This window comes from Antedon bifida, chromosome 7 (genome assembly GCF_963402885.1).
Source record: "Antedon bifida chromosome 7, ecAntBifi1.1, whole genome shotgun sequence".
NCBI lineage: Eukaryota > Metazoa > Echinodermata > Crinoidea > Comatulida > Antedonidae > Antedon > Antedon bifida.
In genome coordinates this window covers 400,024-417,773 of record NC_136232.1, presented here as the reverse complement: position 1 = coordinate 417,773, position 17,750 = coordinate 400,024, and the positions used below count along the sequence as shown (strand labels likewise).

Genomic DNA, 17,750 nt, shown 5'->3' with positions numbered 1-17,750 from the left:
TCTGTATAGGATCGATGTAACTAACAGATATGTAATTTTGTTACGTTTGCTAGAAAGAACGGTTGATTTTAATATAACAAGGCCATATACATTGTTGCAGTCGCGTGCTCAAATTTGAATTAGTGTTTACCGACCAACCGACCGACCGACCAACCTACCGACATAGTGAGCTGTGTAAAATTATGTATCACAAATTGTTATTTGTTAGTTTACTACAGATAAGAATAGCTGATAACACCCTGGAGGTATAAACACAAATTGTTACGTTCGTTCACAGCATAACGCAAGGACGTAAGTCGCAACGCAATCCAATTGATGGATTATTCGAGCCGTTCCTCGTGATTGGTCAATTCGCTTGGGTTGAGGCTTAAACATCCTTGCGTTGCGTTCTAGTGGGAACCTTAGCTTTACGTTCGTTACACTACAGCATATCTGTATGGGTTGACGTAACGTAACACAAACAGTTTTAGTACGTTCGTTACAGCATATCAGCTGTCGGGTTAACACAAAAATTGTTAGTACAATCACAAGCGATGGATTATTTGAACTGTCGCTTGTCATTGGTCAACACGCTTCCTTGCGTCACGTTTACGTCCTTGCGTTGCGTCCTAGTATGAAACAACCATTAGTGATTTGACAAGCGATGAAATATTCCAACTGTCGCTTGTCATTAGTCAACTCGCTTACGTTGAATTACGTCTCTAGTGAGAACCAAGCTTTTTTACACACAAATTGTTAGTACGTTCGTTACAGCATATATGTATGGGTTGACTTAACGTAACGTATCACACACATTGTTGTTACCATGTATTAAAACAAAACAAATAATTCATAGTGATGTAGAAAATGCAACTACATTTAATATCAAGTTATCCATTCATTTTCTGTATTTTTCAAATTTAAAGAACTACTAACTTCAAGGACCTGTACAGTTGCCATTAATAATTTTGTACAATTCCATGATAAATAAAATACAATTACAACACATTATCAAGTAATGGAAGATACATAAATATATCCTACTAAAATTAAATTATATTTTTTTAAAAATGTACATATTATGCTTAATTTAAATATCTGTCCATGTTGATATCTGACATACTGAATTGTTAATCCAATCTTGCATTCAAAATTAAAAACTTAACAGCTATTTTACCTTTGGGTGGGCCTAATCAGGACAACACATGACGTACACATGTAGTCATTTGACCAATCACATGTATTACATTTAAAATGATTTGTTGTGTGTGATTGGTCAAATTACTTTTTTTTTTATTTTTTCATGTCGTCCTACTTTTTATAGACTCTAGGCCTATGTTTGTTTTCAAAATACAAATACAGTACTGTAATATGACAATGTCAATTATAAACAAATATAATCAACCAATATTGGTTGTAATCAAATGATATGTTAGGGTTGTTTATAAAACAACAAAGAGATAAAAAATACAGCACCTATAAAAACAAATATAATGGATGACTTTTTTTACCCACCATACACATACTTGCACAACTTAAAAATGGAGGAAAAGTGTGAAATTATTTATCCTAAATCCTCAGATGTGATGATGTACCATTACAAGACGATTGTAGTATGTCTACAGAAACATTGCGATATGAATTTTATTTTAATGTCATGTACATAAAGTTTGCAAAATATATACATTACAATTTACACTGACTTAGGCCTCGCTAATGGACGGATGTAGTCAGTGATGAAACAGTTGCTGGAATGTTATCGACATTATTAACAGTTAATTTTTTTTCCCCAGATAATAATAAAAGATATTTAATTTATTAAGTTTCCGTTGTATAAGATTGTCGGTCCATTATTAAGGCCAATTTATACGGACGAGCGGTAACGATAGTGGAAAACCTCGTAGCTTGAATCTGTATCTATATCGAGTGGAAACCGCCCATCCGCACCGCATTGTGTGTAAATGGTCATATGGAATCACATACCGTTACCACTCATCACCTTTAGTACTTTATTATTTTGCTGATTCTGTTTTGCTTTAAGAATGATTGACACTTTTTACATTTCAAAAACTACAGTATTCTATGCAGTTTTTATGACATAGTAAAAAAGAAGAAAGAACGTCAAAATTCAACAAAACAAATTAAAATTGAAATGTTTGAGCATCTTTATATATATATATATATATATATATATATATAAAAGCACTATTAGTATTTTTGTGGACGGATATAAATTGTTTATGGAAATTGGAAGTTAAAACTGTAATGGAATGTATCAAATTAGCTGAAAGCAATATTCTAATTCAACAACATACTGTAAAATGTACATTAGCACCAAACATGCTTGAAAACTAAATGTTTGATACAAAATCTTCAGATGTCCTGTACCAAAGCAATGTTGAGTCAAAGTTGAACCGATGTAAATTAACAGGATTCCAACACCAAATATTAAACCAAGATAATGGGAAGTTTCCCCAATTTTTAAAATTTTTAGTCACCCCAGGGATGAGTGTAATCTAGCTCACTTTCTTATTATTATATACATAAAATTCTATAAAACTATATTAAATGATATATACCTTCACCCACATTCCTTGTGAGCATATTAAATTAAATAAAAATAATTCTGTATAAACTGTTATACATATTACATACATAACATAAAGTTTTACATATCAACTGTTCAGTATCCAACACAGTTCTGATTATCACAACTTGCTCCCCATCCCAAGCCACCAGCCTACCTAAAGCATACACATAACCTCCACCCCAACCTACCCACACCCACCCCACACATCATAACAGATGATTTTAACTTAAGAAAAATCATAAATAGGTTTTTTGGCATTCTTGTCCGTCGCACCATCAGATTTTGGTTTCTCTTTGAAGTTGATGTTACCCTCTTCAAAAGTAGACGATGATATTCGTGTGCTGAATCTATCACGCCCTCGCTCTTTACGTCTTCTGATGAAAGCATGCTTCAATAAACTGGTTGCTGTTGGTCTTTCATGTTGATCTCTAAATACAAAATGTAATCACAATTATTAACACAGTTTTTTTAGGAATTTTAAAATGTAGCACATCTTGCAACACAATGGGATGCCATCCCGAAAATGTGTGATGTCCTTATTGTGCAGCAGCATATTCAAAGGGTATCTCCAGACTTCAAACTTTAATGCTTCTTACCACATGCCAATCTGATTTCTACAATTGAATTTGTTTTTCATATTAGACTATATCTACACAACTTCTACAATGTATCCAGAAAGATCGCAAGAATTCACCTGTTTGTTTAAACCATGAATAAAGGTGTATTAACATTTAGCTGTCTAGCTTTTGAAAAGAGAAGAATATATACAAAAGAATTTGTCCAACTAACCTTGAAAGACAAATTCTAACAAAACTTCTTGCTTCCTTTGAGAACTGGTCAGGAAGCTGAGGCACAGCACCTGAACCAGAACCTATGTAATATATTGCTGTCATAGGGGGCATCTCTGCCCAAGGTGGCTTTCGAGTGGCCATTTCAAATACAGTACACCCTATGCTCCTGGAATCAAAAACAAAATTAGTATCATTAAATTTTTAACTGTGAAAAGTAGTAGAGTGGTTAAAGCGGAGGCACATGCACACCAAGCCATATAATCGGCACAGTCTCAAGGTTCCTTAACCATTGTTCTGGTGGCAGATTTTGGATAAGGACATAAAACTGGAGGTTCAGTGTACACATCTGGCTTGTGTGAACTTTAAAAAACCCAGTGCATCTTTAAGAAGATTAGAGGGTTACCATGGTGTTACTGGTCCATCTCAGTCACTGTCGTTCATGGTATGCACTGCACTGTGGTTGCCTTGGGTAGAAGTCCTAATTTGAATGTACTCAATTCAGGTAAAATAAACATAAAACATAAACCAACTTAAACATTTCATACCATATATCAGACTTGGTTCCATAACCAGTTTCCATGATTACCTCTGGAGCCATCCAGTAAGGGGTTCCTCGCATTGATGTCAGCAAACTTTGGCTTTGACTTAGATTAATGCAAAGACGTTTGGCACACCCAAAGTCAATCAACTTAATTACACCGTTTGACATCAACATGATATTAGCACCTTTTATATCCCTAAAACGAAAACAAACATGATTTTAAATCACTCACAACAATTAAAAAGATTATTTACGTCAATCTGCATAATCTTAAATAACTGTTTAAAAAACATTCCTGTTCTATTAACTGTTCCATCAACTGGTTAATTTAACATTCACAATTTGTATGAGGTAGTTAATACAGTGTTTGTACACTTAAAGCCTTAAAGCTAGAGGTAACTCTTCTACATACTATACACTGACTGAAGAAATTATAATTTAACATACCTATGAATAACGTTGTTGGTATGTAAGTACTCAATACCTTCAAGTATTTGCTTAGTATATCGACAAAACACAGGTTCATCTAGAGCTCCAAACCTTGCGAGAAGGGATGCTATTGATCCTCCTGGTATGTACTGCATAAATATGTTAACAGTGTCATCCTCTAGTGATACTCCTAGAAACCTGAATACACAAAAAACACAAGAAGTGCAATTATCAGAGAGATTTGTCTTGTAGTTTTGACAGCAAATAATTAGTAAAAAACAAATGAAAGAGAAATTACTACAGTATGTCGAAACAATGTACAGCAAGACACAAAATAATAGTAATAATTAAGAGCGGCAATTTGGGTAGGGGTCTGATGGCAATAAAGTTCACACAAACTCCTATTTTTTAAACGACAGAACAAACTAGCCACTAACCCAACAATGTGCTTATGTCTGAGGTTTTTCAGAAGCTCAACTTCCTCCTGAAGTTTCTCATACTGATTCTCAGATTTTACTTTATCCCTCTCACTTAGTTCAACTTGTTTGACAGCGATTAATTGACCAGTGTTTGTTAAACCACAATACACCTAAAGCAAAAAATAAATACAAGGGACTTAAGAATTACTTGGTTAAACTGCTTATTATTACAAATTATATAAATGTAATTGGTAATTTACAGTGATAAGATCATTGATTAGGTATTTCTGAAATAAGAAAAATCCCATGATGTTTAAAATAATGTATATTACTACTTAAACATTAAACTTACCTTTCCAAATGCTCCTTTTCCAAGGATGTTACCTTTCTTCCAGTGTAAAAGTTCTTCTTCCGGTTCCGATACAGTAGTACTTGAACTTTGACTGCGGTCACTGCTACTCACTCGACTTGAGTGCGACCTTCCTTTACCAAGAATACTTGTTCTAGTCTGCAAAAACAAAATCAACACAATAAATTGTTTGAAATTTCACATGTAGGTATATCATCAAAAGAGTATAAAAATACACAAAACAGGCCAAGGACTATCAACATTTCCACTGTCCTGAAATACTGCTGGTGACAATCCATTCACAGAATAAGTTTAAAAGTTTTTGAGAGTGGAGTTATTTTGTCATGAGAAAAAATTACTGACATCTGAGAGGATTTGAACTACAAGCATCATTCCAAAAAAAAAAGACACAAAGAGGTTTATGCCAATAGCAATATAAATGTAAAATGAATGTGGCACAAAGCAAGTTGACAGCAGAAATTAAAATCTCTAAATTTGAGAGCATAACAAACATACTTGTGAGTCTAAAATGGATAGACAATAAAGTATACTAACCACACTATCTGCAGACCAGGATGATCCTGCCCTCGATGCTTCACTGAATGTCTTCTCTAAAATGTCACTCATAACAGACTGAGCAAGACTTTCACCTAACAAGTCTTCATCTGATAGAGAATCAGTATCTTCAGATGGTCGCTGCAACTTAACTGGTGGTGAAGAATCTGTGCCCTCGACGACATTTAAGTAACGGTCATTTGGTGGTTGTTGAACATTTGCATGTCTTTCATCTTCAAAGACAGACTCTGACAGGTTTCTTACAACATTGCTATCACCTAGATTTTTTTCCTCATTTCTTTTATCAAGTATTGAAAACTCGCTTCTTTTGTCAATGTCTGTTTCATTGGTAAAGTCATTTTCTAGATGAGAATTACAATTTGTTTCTTTTTTCCATTCATTGCACTTGGCACTTTGTCCTCGATTTGAATTTTTTTTAACTCGTTCATCAAAATATTCTTGATTAAGTTCATCATAATTCTCTTGTGAAGGGTTCATTACCGGTTCACTGTGACGTTTCTTGAATGCACTTTTTGGCAATTTCTTTGGCTGATATGACGGAAGAGGAGGTAAATTGGCAAGATTATCTTCAAAATTGTTTTGGACTACAGATTTTCCATTGCTTTTAGCTGAAGAAGTTCTAGAATCAGGAATTTTATCATCAACTTGATTACATTTTCTATCACTACCTTCATCAATGGAATTATCTACATTCTCTTTAACTACTTCTTCAATAAAAGTAACAGGTTCAACTTCAATTTCTTCAACATCAGAAGCATTTGGTTCTTCTTCTTCTTCTTCTTCTTCATTATCAACATGGTCAGGAATTTTGAAGACTTTTAGAAATTCAGGATTAGTCTCATATGTTGATTCGCTAACGATACTTAAATTTTCTACTTCAGAACTTGGTAAATTGTTAGAACTTAATTCATTTACAGGTCCTTCTACAATATCTTTATTTCCTCTTTTTCTCATAAGAATCTCTCTTTCTTTCACTTCACAAATAGTTTTCATTTCTTTTTCTTCAAAGCTAAACTGCCTTGTATTTGGCAGCTCATTGTCGTCAACATAGTATTCTGTACCATTGTTGTCTTTGCAAGCATTGACAAAGAACTGCTTGATTGTTCCCATTGTATTAGGTATATATCTGGGTGTATTTGCCTCAAATGGACTCATAACATTTACAAGGTTCGAGACTTGTTCCTGCGTCATAGAACGCATTTTTGCCATCTCCTGAATTTTTAAAGTGCTATGAGGGCTCAATTTCACACCATCATCAGAATCTGATAAATCATCTTTCAAGGAATGGTTGTGGATTATCACATTGTCCGACTCATTTTTTTTGGTCTTTATATGCCAACCTTTTCCAGATATAAACGCTGTAGTATCAATATCACTATCTTTAACTATCATTGTGTCGTCAGATTTCTTTTTAACTTTCTTCAATGGCTTCTTTGTTTCTTTTTTCTCGTCCTTTACAGTAGTCTTTGATTTTCCTTTATTCTTTGCAGCATTATCAGGTTTCTCTTTTGTAATTTTCTTTTTCTTAGAAACGGTGGAGTTGCTTTTAATTAAAACTTTACCGGATTCCTTCAGTGATTTTTCTTTTGTTGCACTTTGTGATTTTCGCTTTTGGTTTCCAGAATTGTTGCGGACATTCTGTTTTATAGTTGCTTTCTTTCTATCTGTATTTTGAGGAATAATCTTAACACCTTTCGGTTGTTCAACTCTCTTCAAAGTTTCAAACATATCACAGATCACTGGAGTGTTATGGACTTTCTTCCCAGATTTATCAGCATTTTGTTTCTCTTTATCATTTTCTGATTTTTCATTCTTTAAACGAGGTGATGTGTCTGGCGATTTGTAGTGAGACTTTGGTCTCCCTGGACCAGTAGGTTTTGGTGCAGATGGAATTCTTGGTGTTAGTTTGCCATTAGTAGCAGTATTATCGGTCCTAAATTTTTCACAAGGTTTATCCTGCATTTTTACTTTCTTACCCATAATATGAGGTTTTGGAGTAGCTTCTTTTTGAATGACACTTTTCACTGAGGAATTAATTACTGACTGCTTAGTTATATTAGAATCCGATATTTTCTGATTTTCTAATGTCTCAATACTAACTTCTTTATTTGTAATGTTACTAGCATTTTGTTGTTTGACATTGTTCTTTTCAGCATCATTTGTAGAATGTGCAGTTGTTGACTTTACATTGGCTTTAATGGCCCTTCCTTGCATTATTTCAGAGTTTTCATTAGTGTTAGTAAGCTCCTTATTTACATTTTCTTTATTATCTTTCAAAGTATAATTTAGTTTTTCTTGCTTATCAGTCTTTTCTTTTAATGAAGTTGCATGTTTTATATTATTTTTGAGTGGTGCAGTTGTGGCACTTATTAAACCACCTAATTCTGGTTTATTCTTGTCCTTAGATCCAATTGGACTCTGTGTATCCTCCTTAATTTTAACGGATGGAGGACTTTGTTTGACTGCTCTGGAGAAGCTCTTTGACACACTTGGTGTTCCATTTGAAAGTTTTGGTGATGAATTCATAGCTGATGATGTCTTTGTTGTTGGTGACATTTTTGACATAACTGGTACTGGATTTAGAGTCTCAAGCTTATTATTAATGTTGTTACTATTTCCAACCTGTTTCACAACATCTGCTGACTTTGAAAATGTTCTAATTTTGATGGAATCTTTTTCTGAATTTTGACCTAAATTTGGTTTTGCAGATTGTGTAACTCTATATGAATTTTGTTGCGTAGATAAATGATTATCTTTGACTACATTTTCAGATGGACTTGTTGCACTTAATTTCTCCTTATCATTACTAATCGATTCAGCAGCAGAATTTTGAATTATATTTACTTTCTCATTTTTCAGTGTCTCGAGTTTATTCTCCACAACATTTTTGGTTGCAGGTTGTTTTCCAGTTCCAGCAGATTTGAAAGTTCTTGTACTGATTTTTGGGCAGTCTTTGTCTGAACTTGGTAATAGTAAGCTCGGTTTAGCAGAGGTTGAAACTCTAGAAGGTGGTTTTGATTGTTTTGATGGTTTAGTCTTATCTACTTTGTCCACTAATACTGCCTTTTCACTATTTTTAAGGTTGATATTAGAAGAATCTTTTTCTGTCAGAGTTTTAAGAGGTTGAGATGATGTGATAAAATTTACGCGAACAACATCATTTAATGGTTTATCAATAGCTTCCTTATTTGGCTTTGTGTCAAAGTTGACAGGGAAAACTTTAGCTGTGAAATCCTCTGAAACCTCTCTTAGAAGAACCTTTGGTGCTTTTGTTGTGTTGCTTCGTTTTATTGGCGGTGAAGATGATGAGCTGACAACACCAGAGTCTTGATCAGACTCAGTTAAACATTCACCTGCTTTTTCAACGTCTGTTATCTCAATACTTTCAGAATTGCATGGCGTATTCTGAGTTACAGTGGCAGCTGGGGTCATTTTAACACCCATTCTATTAGTAGTACTTGGACATTCTTTAGTTTTTGATTCACCTCTTGGGCTTTCATGAGGACTTGATGTTGAAAAACTACTAATACTGGAACAGCTCATGCTAGATTGAGAAGAACAATGATCAGAGTCTGCACTACTTTTAACTCGGGACATCTCGATATTGAATGTTCGTTTATGATGCATCAAACCTCCAGCTCTTGTAATTGTCAAATGATTTCCTGAACTTGGCTTTGAATTGTTTATTCTCTCAGATTTACATTCTTCGTTTCCGCTATCGTATTCAAATATGGTTTCTTGTCGAATATTCTGCGTATCCAAATGTATATTTGGTGATGGTGGCAGCACAGTTCTTGAGAATGGGTATTGCTTACCAACATCGTGCAATGGACTTGCAGCAGTAATACGACCTTGTTGGTCTAGAAAAAAGATACAATTAATAACATTAAAAATCAAATTTAGCTAATATACTTTAATAAACACAACTGTTCTAATGTTTCAAATTATTGTTAAATCTGACATTTATGCTTAAATGTATTAATTTGTATTGAATATGCATTTTTTATTCATTTAATAAAAGCATCTACCTTGTCTTGGGAGTTCATCTACAACATCTAACACTTCAGATATGATTGGCTTGTTTGGTGTAGACTTACGTCGTGGCACGTTACTTCTGTATGGCAGCGGAGTCACTTCAGGTAAAGAGCATCTCTTCTTTTGTCGTTCAATGATGCCATTGATTGGACAGTGTAGAAGTCTATGAAATCTGAAGAAAATTACTGAAAATATGAACTTAATGCCCTTCAGTGCAGAGTTATGGTAAGTAATAATGGCTATCTTAATTAGGAAAATGTAAAAATGTTTATTTTATAGTAGAAAAGTTAACATTGTTTCGTTTAGATGTGTGAACGATATTCATGTTGATGTTTATTTTCTCCAAGTTGGATTTATAACCATCAAATAAAATTAATACTTTATAAAGCTTTGTTAAAACTTGCTTGTATCAAAAAAGAAATTAACTAATTGTTAATACTATCACTATAATTATATTGTTTTTATAATTATACTTTATTATTACAATTATGATTTAATAGTACTGTATATACATAATTGTTTCCATAACTTTATTTATTGTAAAGAATGATAAACTAGATCTTTTATTTAACATCGCATGTTACTTTTATTCCATTTTATACTTTTCTTACCTGATGTCCTCAATGTGGTCATCTAAATCTAATCCAACTACTGTAACAGGTATTTGATTGTAATCCACCATGTCAGTACGCCGTGCTGGATCAGCTGAAAATAAAATGTTTTATGTCTCGTATATGTAGACTTAATAATATTCAAGATTTGTTTACAAAAAAAGAGATGACAGAGGAGGAAATTAAAACCAAGTTAAAAGGTGAATTTTTAAAGCTGTATTAAAATTATCAATGGTAAATGAATTTTATGTGAAGCCAGAGATACACTGTGTTATTTCTATAATTGTGACAATCATGTATTGATAATGGGTGCATATAACATTAATATTCATGTTTGTGCAAGTATCACATATAATACCTTCAAACTAATTTTGTTTTTTTTTAAATTTTCCAACAGCACAGAATTATAGAAAAAGTTAACTTACAATGTCGCTGTGTAAGCTTTTGGTGACCTTTTGTGCTGCCGGCACTGCTGCCTCTGTCTGTCTCTGCTTTAACTTTACCATCAAGCACTAGTGTTCGCTTTACTTTAGGCCTTTCTAGCAAGGAAGTTGGATTGTTAGGTGATGATGTTTTGTCTGACCTTGGTGTTCTTGGTGGGATTGGTGTCTTCAGTTTTTTGCTTGTTAATCTGCAAAAATAGTTTAATTTATTTAAGATGGCCCAATATTTCAAAGACAGTTTTGTACTATTTGTTTTTCAAGTGTAAAAAATTAAATAAAAGAAAGAAATGATTCTTTTTTGTTTTTGTTTTTTATAAATAATAATTTTTTCCTCTGTTTGAACCAGTCTTTTGAACTTATCTGATCTTGGCTAAAACATAACATACATAACATAATGTATATCATAGAATATTGCTTTGTGTTAATAACATGAAATTGAACTATACGTATAACTTATAACTGATCACTGTATAACCAGATTGTATATTATAAACATTTGTAAACTCAATTCTGGCAAGCATTTAAACTTTAGTCTGAGACAATACTTACTCAGGAGAGAATAAACCAGCATCAAGGTCCTTCAATATCTGTTCTTCAACCTTCAATGTTTTATGGGCTTCTGTCATCTTTTGCAGAATATTAACTCCTGGAGAAACATAAAAATCAGTATTAGTATTATTTCGATTCATTGGCTCACGTAGATATTTATCCCATAGAGTATATTGCGTAGAGAAAATGTTATGTTAAGCGGTTAATGCAGGGAAAAGGCTTCTTCTTTCGACACATATTTAACCCATGTTTTTTTGTGGCTGTAAAGTATAGTTGTAAAGTTATCATTCAAGTTCATAAACATTGTAATGAATAAAATACATACCTAAAATCAAATATCTACAAAATACAAGTAGATCCTATCTCTAGTAGGGGTCATAGATGCTATTGCATTTACATATGTAAATAAAACAGTACTTACGTTCAGAGCCATGGGTAGTACCATCTCTTGACGGCAGTCTAGGTGTCCTATCATCAATAGACATATGATTAAGAGAGGCTCTTGAGGGTGGTTTGACAGGACTCAATACTGTCATCTCTGGTTTGTTTGAAGTGGCTTCCATCCATGCATCTAAATTAAAAAAAAAACTCTTATTAAATGTTGTCATTGGTAAATGCTTTAGTAAATTGAGTCCTCTGACAGAGATAAGATGCGCACAAATTTACGATCAACTCCTATTCAGCAAACCCATGCAGGAGTCCAAATTAGCAACTTACTTAGCAAACTGTCTTGATTTAAGTTTTAATATTACCTATAACAACAAACCTGTCTTTACCTTTTAAAGTGGACTTCATTTTCTTGTTACGAGCAACATCAACTGGAGTGAAACCTCTGTCATCAACCAGGGTCACATCTGCACCTTGATTTAATAAAGTGTTCACCGATTGCAATTGGTTGGCTTGAGCCTAAAAAACAGAAAAAAAAACATCTTAATATAAATGAGTGAGAGATAATAAATAAATGCAGCAACAGTACTATTTTGATGATTTTTGTTTTGATGATTATTTGATTCTTTGCACTTTTTCTTCGCATCTGCAAGTATCCTATGCTAAATCAAAGGTAGAAAAACAGGCAGCTCCCGCCAAAGCATCTAACAAGTTATTGATGCGGGGTATAAGCATCGTTGAATGTGGCTTTATTTAATTTTTGAATGTGGCTTTATTCAATTTTCTATGATCTACACAAATCGTTTGGATCTGTTTTTCGTGGTTTGCATAAACAGTGCATCCAGAATGAACAAGGATTGCATTCTTGAATAGTGACCAGGTAACATTAACAAGGATCTACACTTACATATAATTACATCCTTGAATTTGGTACTGTATCTAGTCAAGATTCAAGGGTGGGCTTATACCCGAGAACCAAAATGTTTGTACAGTACACAAATTGTATAGATACTTTTATATGAAATCCATAGGTAGAGAACAGCGAAATTTTATGAGTGTTATTATTAGTAATATTACGAAAGATCTTACAGAAACATGTAACGGTGTGGTACCAGCATATCCCCGAGTATTAACATCTGCACCATTAGCCAGCAAAGCCAATAAAACCTCAACTTGTCCATTTTGGGATGCAGAGTGCATTGGTGTTATGCAACGATTGTCTCTCGCTTCCACCAATGAGCCGTCCTGTAAGAGAGACAGTGTGACCTTCTCTGCTAGGTTGCATTTTAAAGATGCAGCATAGTGCAAAGCAGTGCGTCCTTCATTGTCTGATGCATTGGCATCTGCACGGTTTAAAAGTAGTTCCACAATAACAGCTTCAGGATTGTAGTTTTTCATTGCATCTCCCACTGTCAAAAAAAACAAAACAAAAAACACATGCATAATATTCAACAAAATGAAAAATAAATTTATTATGAAGATCATAAGAAATTGCTCTATGTGAAGACTCAATATAAGACTCCATAACTAGACAGCATTTCTTTTACATATAGCTTTAAAGATTTAGTTAACACAATATCATTTTAAAATAATGTTACAAAGATCTTTGAGAATCTTTTCAATTGTAATACTGCAGAAAAACAAAACAATGACATTTATGTGGTTTATATGTATCAAAGTGTATGATATTATGGTAACATTGGTCATTGGTATGGTAACATTGGTAAGAGAAGCTGTTATATATTTAAATATAAAATGTACATATGGTAATAACATCCTGAAATACACAGACTGCAACAGCAAGTAATATACTGTTAATATACAAATACACAAAATATCATGGTAACACAGATGTTATAATAATCAACCACTATAATAGTGTATAAGAAGAAGAAGACTGACATTTGGAGGACACAAAATTATTTCTGCTGTGCTAGCCAAAGCATGGGCTTGCAAAACAAGGCCAGCACTCACATACATCAATGTACTAGACACGGATGCTGGTATGCAGAGAGAAGAACTGGCTGTCACAATGGCAGATACAAAATTATGTAAGTTTGGGATGTCCCGGACTAAGTAAGTAAGTAATAGTGTATAAACAGTCTTATTACAACAACAAGGAAGAGGTAAGACACATCAGAGGTACTGTAGATTCAATTTACTGTACACAAATTGGATAACGCTGTTACTATACATCTTGTACAAATAGCTTATTTTAATATGGTTACAATAAACAGAAATAAAATGATATATGCAGTACACACTGTACAAAAAGTTGACCTCATTTGTCTATGACAAACAGTTCAAGAACAATTGACAGCAAAGAAGATAGCAGCAAAGAAAAATAGCCAGTATCCCTAGAAGCTACTCCAATACATCCTACCAACCATATCTCTACAATAGCTTACGTCATGGCAACATTGAATAGTACTATATAAGACTGTAGAAAAGGTTTACCTGATGGCTATGATAACAGTAATAAAAGGCTGTGACAAAAAGTAATGATGATTTAATTTCTACTGTATCAAACTTTGAATAAATACACTCACTCGAGTGAGTGAGTGAGTGGCCGAGTGCCTAAGACAGTGGAACCGTAATACGTGGCCATAACATCTGTAATATGTAGCCATAACATGGGCAAGGGTTTGAGGATAAGGACTGTCGGTGTACTAGTACACACACAGCCACCGTCACACACAGCCAATCATCATAACTGGGCCCTCTGGTAGACCAGACTTTAACTAAAGAGGTCACCCAGTATAGAGAAATAATTTAATTAAAAATAAAGAAAAAATAACATAAGGAATTGGACTGTGTAGAAGGCCTTGCTTAGGCTCGGTGAAAGCTTTAGTCTGGGAGATACAGTAATACTCACCTCTGTCTTCCTCAAATCATCTAGATATTCTTTAGAAACGGCTTGTCCAATGTGAGGTACATACAGTAAGAATGTATCATTGAGAACACATTTTTTAAATAGGATGCCTTATTTACTTACATTTAAAAAAAAGATCAACATCTCTCGTTACTAGTAACAACGGTGTAAGGCTATCAGCATTTCGACAGTTGATGTCCAATACCCTACTTTCACTCTGGGAAAAAAAAACAAATTACAAAGTTATCATCAGTAGATAGGTTGCAAATCTTTGCATACTAAACTGTAAGAAAAAGTTGACAGCCATTTTCTCAAGCAAACTTCAACGTCATTTCAGACACAAAATGCAAAAAGTAGGAGGTACATAACAGTGGTACAGATTTAATTTATTTATAGAGGGATGAATCTAGCTCCTGTGAATTCTGTTTCAGCGAGCTCTCATATGGGAGCTTCAAAAGTGTTGGAGAATGGAGCGGTGTAAATGGTTCCTCTGCTTGTTCTTCATTCTTTGGTTATCTTAGGACATTTAATGGATCATTTTTGTGTGTAAAGTGCTTAGGAACATTGTATTAGGTGCTATATAAGACTACCATTATATATATTATTATACAGATCACCCTACCAATAGTTTCTGAACAGCTTTTAGATTTCCCTGCCATGCTGCTTGCAGCAAGTGCCGTGGAGAACTTCCTGTTCGATCAACTGAACCTATGAGAAGTTTACGAAGATTAGCCGGTGCAACCTCTATAGCTGTTTGGTGTTCAAAATTACTCAGAGTGACGTCTGCACCGTATTTGAGTAGCAAATGCACAATCTTCTCGTGGCCATGTTTTGCGGCCCATATTAGTGGTGTGTTACCGGTTATTGAATCTTTGACATCAATGTTCACAATCTAACAATGGAAAAGTTGAGAAAGTATATTTAAAAAATATTTATGATGAAATGAATGTACCAAAAGAGCACAAATTATGATGTTATTAGTATGAACAATTGAGAGTACACTCAAATTTCCAGGGTTTTTCTTCACAACTCTCCACCGACCTCCTCCCCAACCCACCTCAAATAAAAAAACCTTTTAAAGGAGATACAAAGTGAGTAAAGTAAGTTGTGACCATGAATGACCCCTTTTAGTACTTCTTTCAAGACACTGACATTATTGGTATATTCGACTTTAATGTTGAGTATAGTTTTTCCATTCATTATTTTAGTGTAGGTGTATTTTAAGAGTTGAGTTAATATTCAACAAAAAACCTTGCGTTGGTTAACGTTACATTACTATTCAAATGAAAAAAAAGTACTTAACACTGATGTTTTATTGAGCACAACGATTTTACAATATACTATTCAAATAAAAAATGACTTTTTATTAATTGAAAACACAAATTATCAAGGTAAAATATTAAAAAATAATAGCGAGAAGGAGAAAAGGAGAAATTACCTCATGAGTTCGTCGTTGAAGAAAGTTCTCAACACGGTCATATTGACCATCACGTGCTGCGGCAATGAAAAGGTTTTCTACTTCCCGTTCGTGACCAGTGTTGAAGAGGTGCATAGTGAGGTCGTGGTAACAGCGAAGTAGATTTCGGTTTTTATGGGAGCCAGCGGAACTGGGGCTTTCTGAAGATTTATCGGATATGTTTGATAAAGGTTTTCCTACATATACTGACTCTTGGTCTGCAAAAAAAAAAAATAAAATAAACTGAGTGAATAGTTGAAAAATGTTTATATTACACAAACCAACAGTGGTGTAGGTGGTTGCTTACATGGATAAACTGACGATAGCCTTTCTCTTTAAAAAGAGGATTACATTTAAGAAAAGAAGAAAACTTGAAGAGCACCCCTATCGGATAATGATATTGTCACAAACCACGGCCTCTAGTGTGAACCATCCCACGTACCATGTGATGCAAGTGCAAAGACCACTCTAAATACAGTATTTTGAAAGAAAATTTGAAAGCAATATATCCATTCAAAAACCAATCAGTCTCATAACTCTCTCTCTAAGAGAATGTTGGTTTATCCAGGTAGTATAGGCACGAAAGAACTTTGCACTGTCTATCTCACCAAACAAAACATCAGTAAACCTAACTTACCCGTCTGCTTAAAGTCGGACTCCATTTTTAAAATTAAAGTAGACAAGTATTATTGAACCAAAGGGCTTATGTGTCTTCCTAGGTAGACCCTCCATGGTGCTCATCCAAAAATATCAAATCCAGAGAACTGAAAGACAATAAAATATATAAATGTAAAAAAAAATACACTATTGAATACACTTGAATAAAAATCTCAGACCATCTGTTACATGAATTTGAGAATAATAAAAAACTTTCCAAAAAATTATATATATTCCATTTTCATATACGTTATTGTGAATTACACAAACCAAAACTGGTGTTGGTATTCTCTTAGTATCGCTTAGGCTTTTTAAGGTAAGCTACAGCTATGGGCACAAAATAGATTTAACAATCTTCTATCAAAAAAATAATTATTATAACATCCTACTGTACCTGATTGTAACAGACAATGCAAATTTACTTTAATTTTGAAACAAAATCAAAGAGAAAAGAACTACTTTATTTGTTTATTATCAACAACATATGCTACCTCACAGGAGGATAAATAACAGTAAACACTATTGTTTATCTTATTAAACAAACATAACTTAAAGAGTGACAGTTGACAATAAGTACAGTCTATTTATAGTCAATTATAGATCTGCCAATTACAATTGTAATATCCTACAATCACCTTTGGAAACCCAGAGGAAATATACATATATTTGAGTCCTCAATTTTTATACTAAGTACTAATAATGTTTCTAACATGTTTTATACAAAATAACCAGCCTGCAATAACACTAATAGTATCAAAACAGTGAAACATGTGGTTGACGGGGACTTGGTAATGGTATTCCGCATGGTTCCACTCCGGCAAATCAAATTTCAAATGTTTCGCCCTCACGGTGCTCCATGCGGCTATGCGCGTAGCCACTTAAAAACAAACATGGACGTTCTATTTGATTTGCCAGCGCCGGACTGGAACCATGCCGGAACAGGTGTGAAAGCCCCTTTAGAGGAAACAGCTCATTTTCATACAAAATTGTAAATACAATATAATACAAAATTATTTCAGACTGAAGTACTGAACAATATTAGACATTCACTCTCCATCATCATCAT

General features: G+C 33.8%; 1 protein-coding gene across 1 annotated transcript; it reads right to left on the bottom strand.

Moving 5' to 3' along the window:
- Positions 1–834: 834 nt before the first annotated feature.
- Positions 835–16,702, bottom strand: LOC144849257 (uncharacterized). The gene is made up of 18 exons (XM_078706332.1): positions 16,656–16,702; positions 16,010–16,239; positions 15,194–15,463; positions 14,695–14,788; positions 12,789–13,108; positions 12,089–12,218; positions 11,734–11,883; positions 11,313–11,409; positions 10,746–10,951; positions 10,321–10,414; positions 9,703–9,881; positions 5,654–9,534; positions 5,102–5,257; positions 4,768–4,919; positions 4,349–4,528; positions 3,906–4,097; positions 3,359–3,526; positions 835–2,997 (listed from the first exon to the last, which is right to left on the bottom strand). Exons 1-18 carry the CDS (start codon positions 16,687–16,689, stop codon positions 2,796–2,798), a joined length of 6,735 nt encoding a protein of 2,244 aa, XP_078562458.1. The 5' UTR covers positions 16,690–16,702; the 3' UTR covers positions 835–2,795.
- Between the last annotated feature and the right edge of the window lie 1,048 nt (positions 16,703–17,750).

Excerpts from the sequence above, each read along its gene's own strand:
- LOC144849257 (XM_078706332.1), bottom strand. The coding sequence starts at position 16,689 with ATGGAGTCCGACTTTAAGCAGACGGGTAAGTTAG. Across the intron at positions 13,109-14,694 it reads TGTTGATCTTTTTTTTAAAT|TGGGAGATGCAATGAAAAAC; the intron begins GTAAGTAAATAA and ends TTTTTTTGACAG. Across the intron at positions 10,952-11,312 it reads GCTGGTTTATTCTCTCCTGA|ATTAACAAGCAAAAAACTGA; the intron begins GTAAGTATTGTC and ends CTATTTTTGCAG.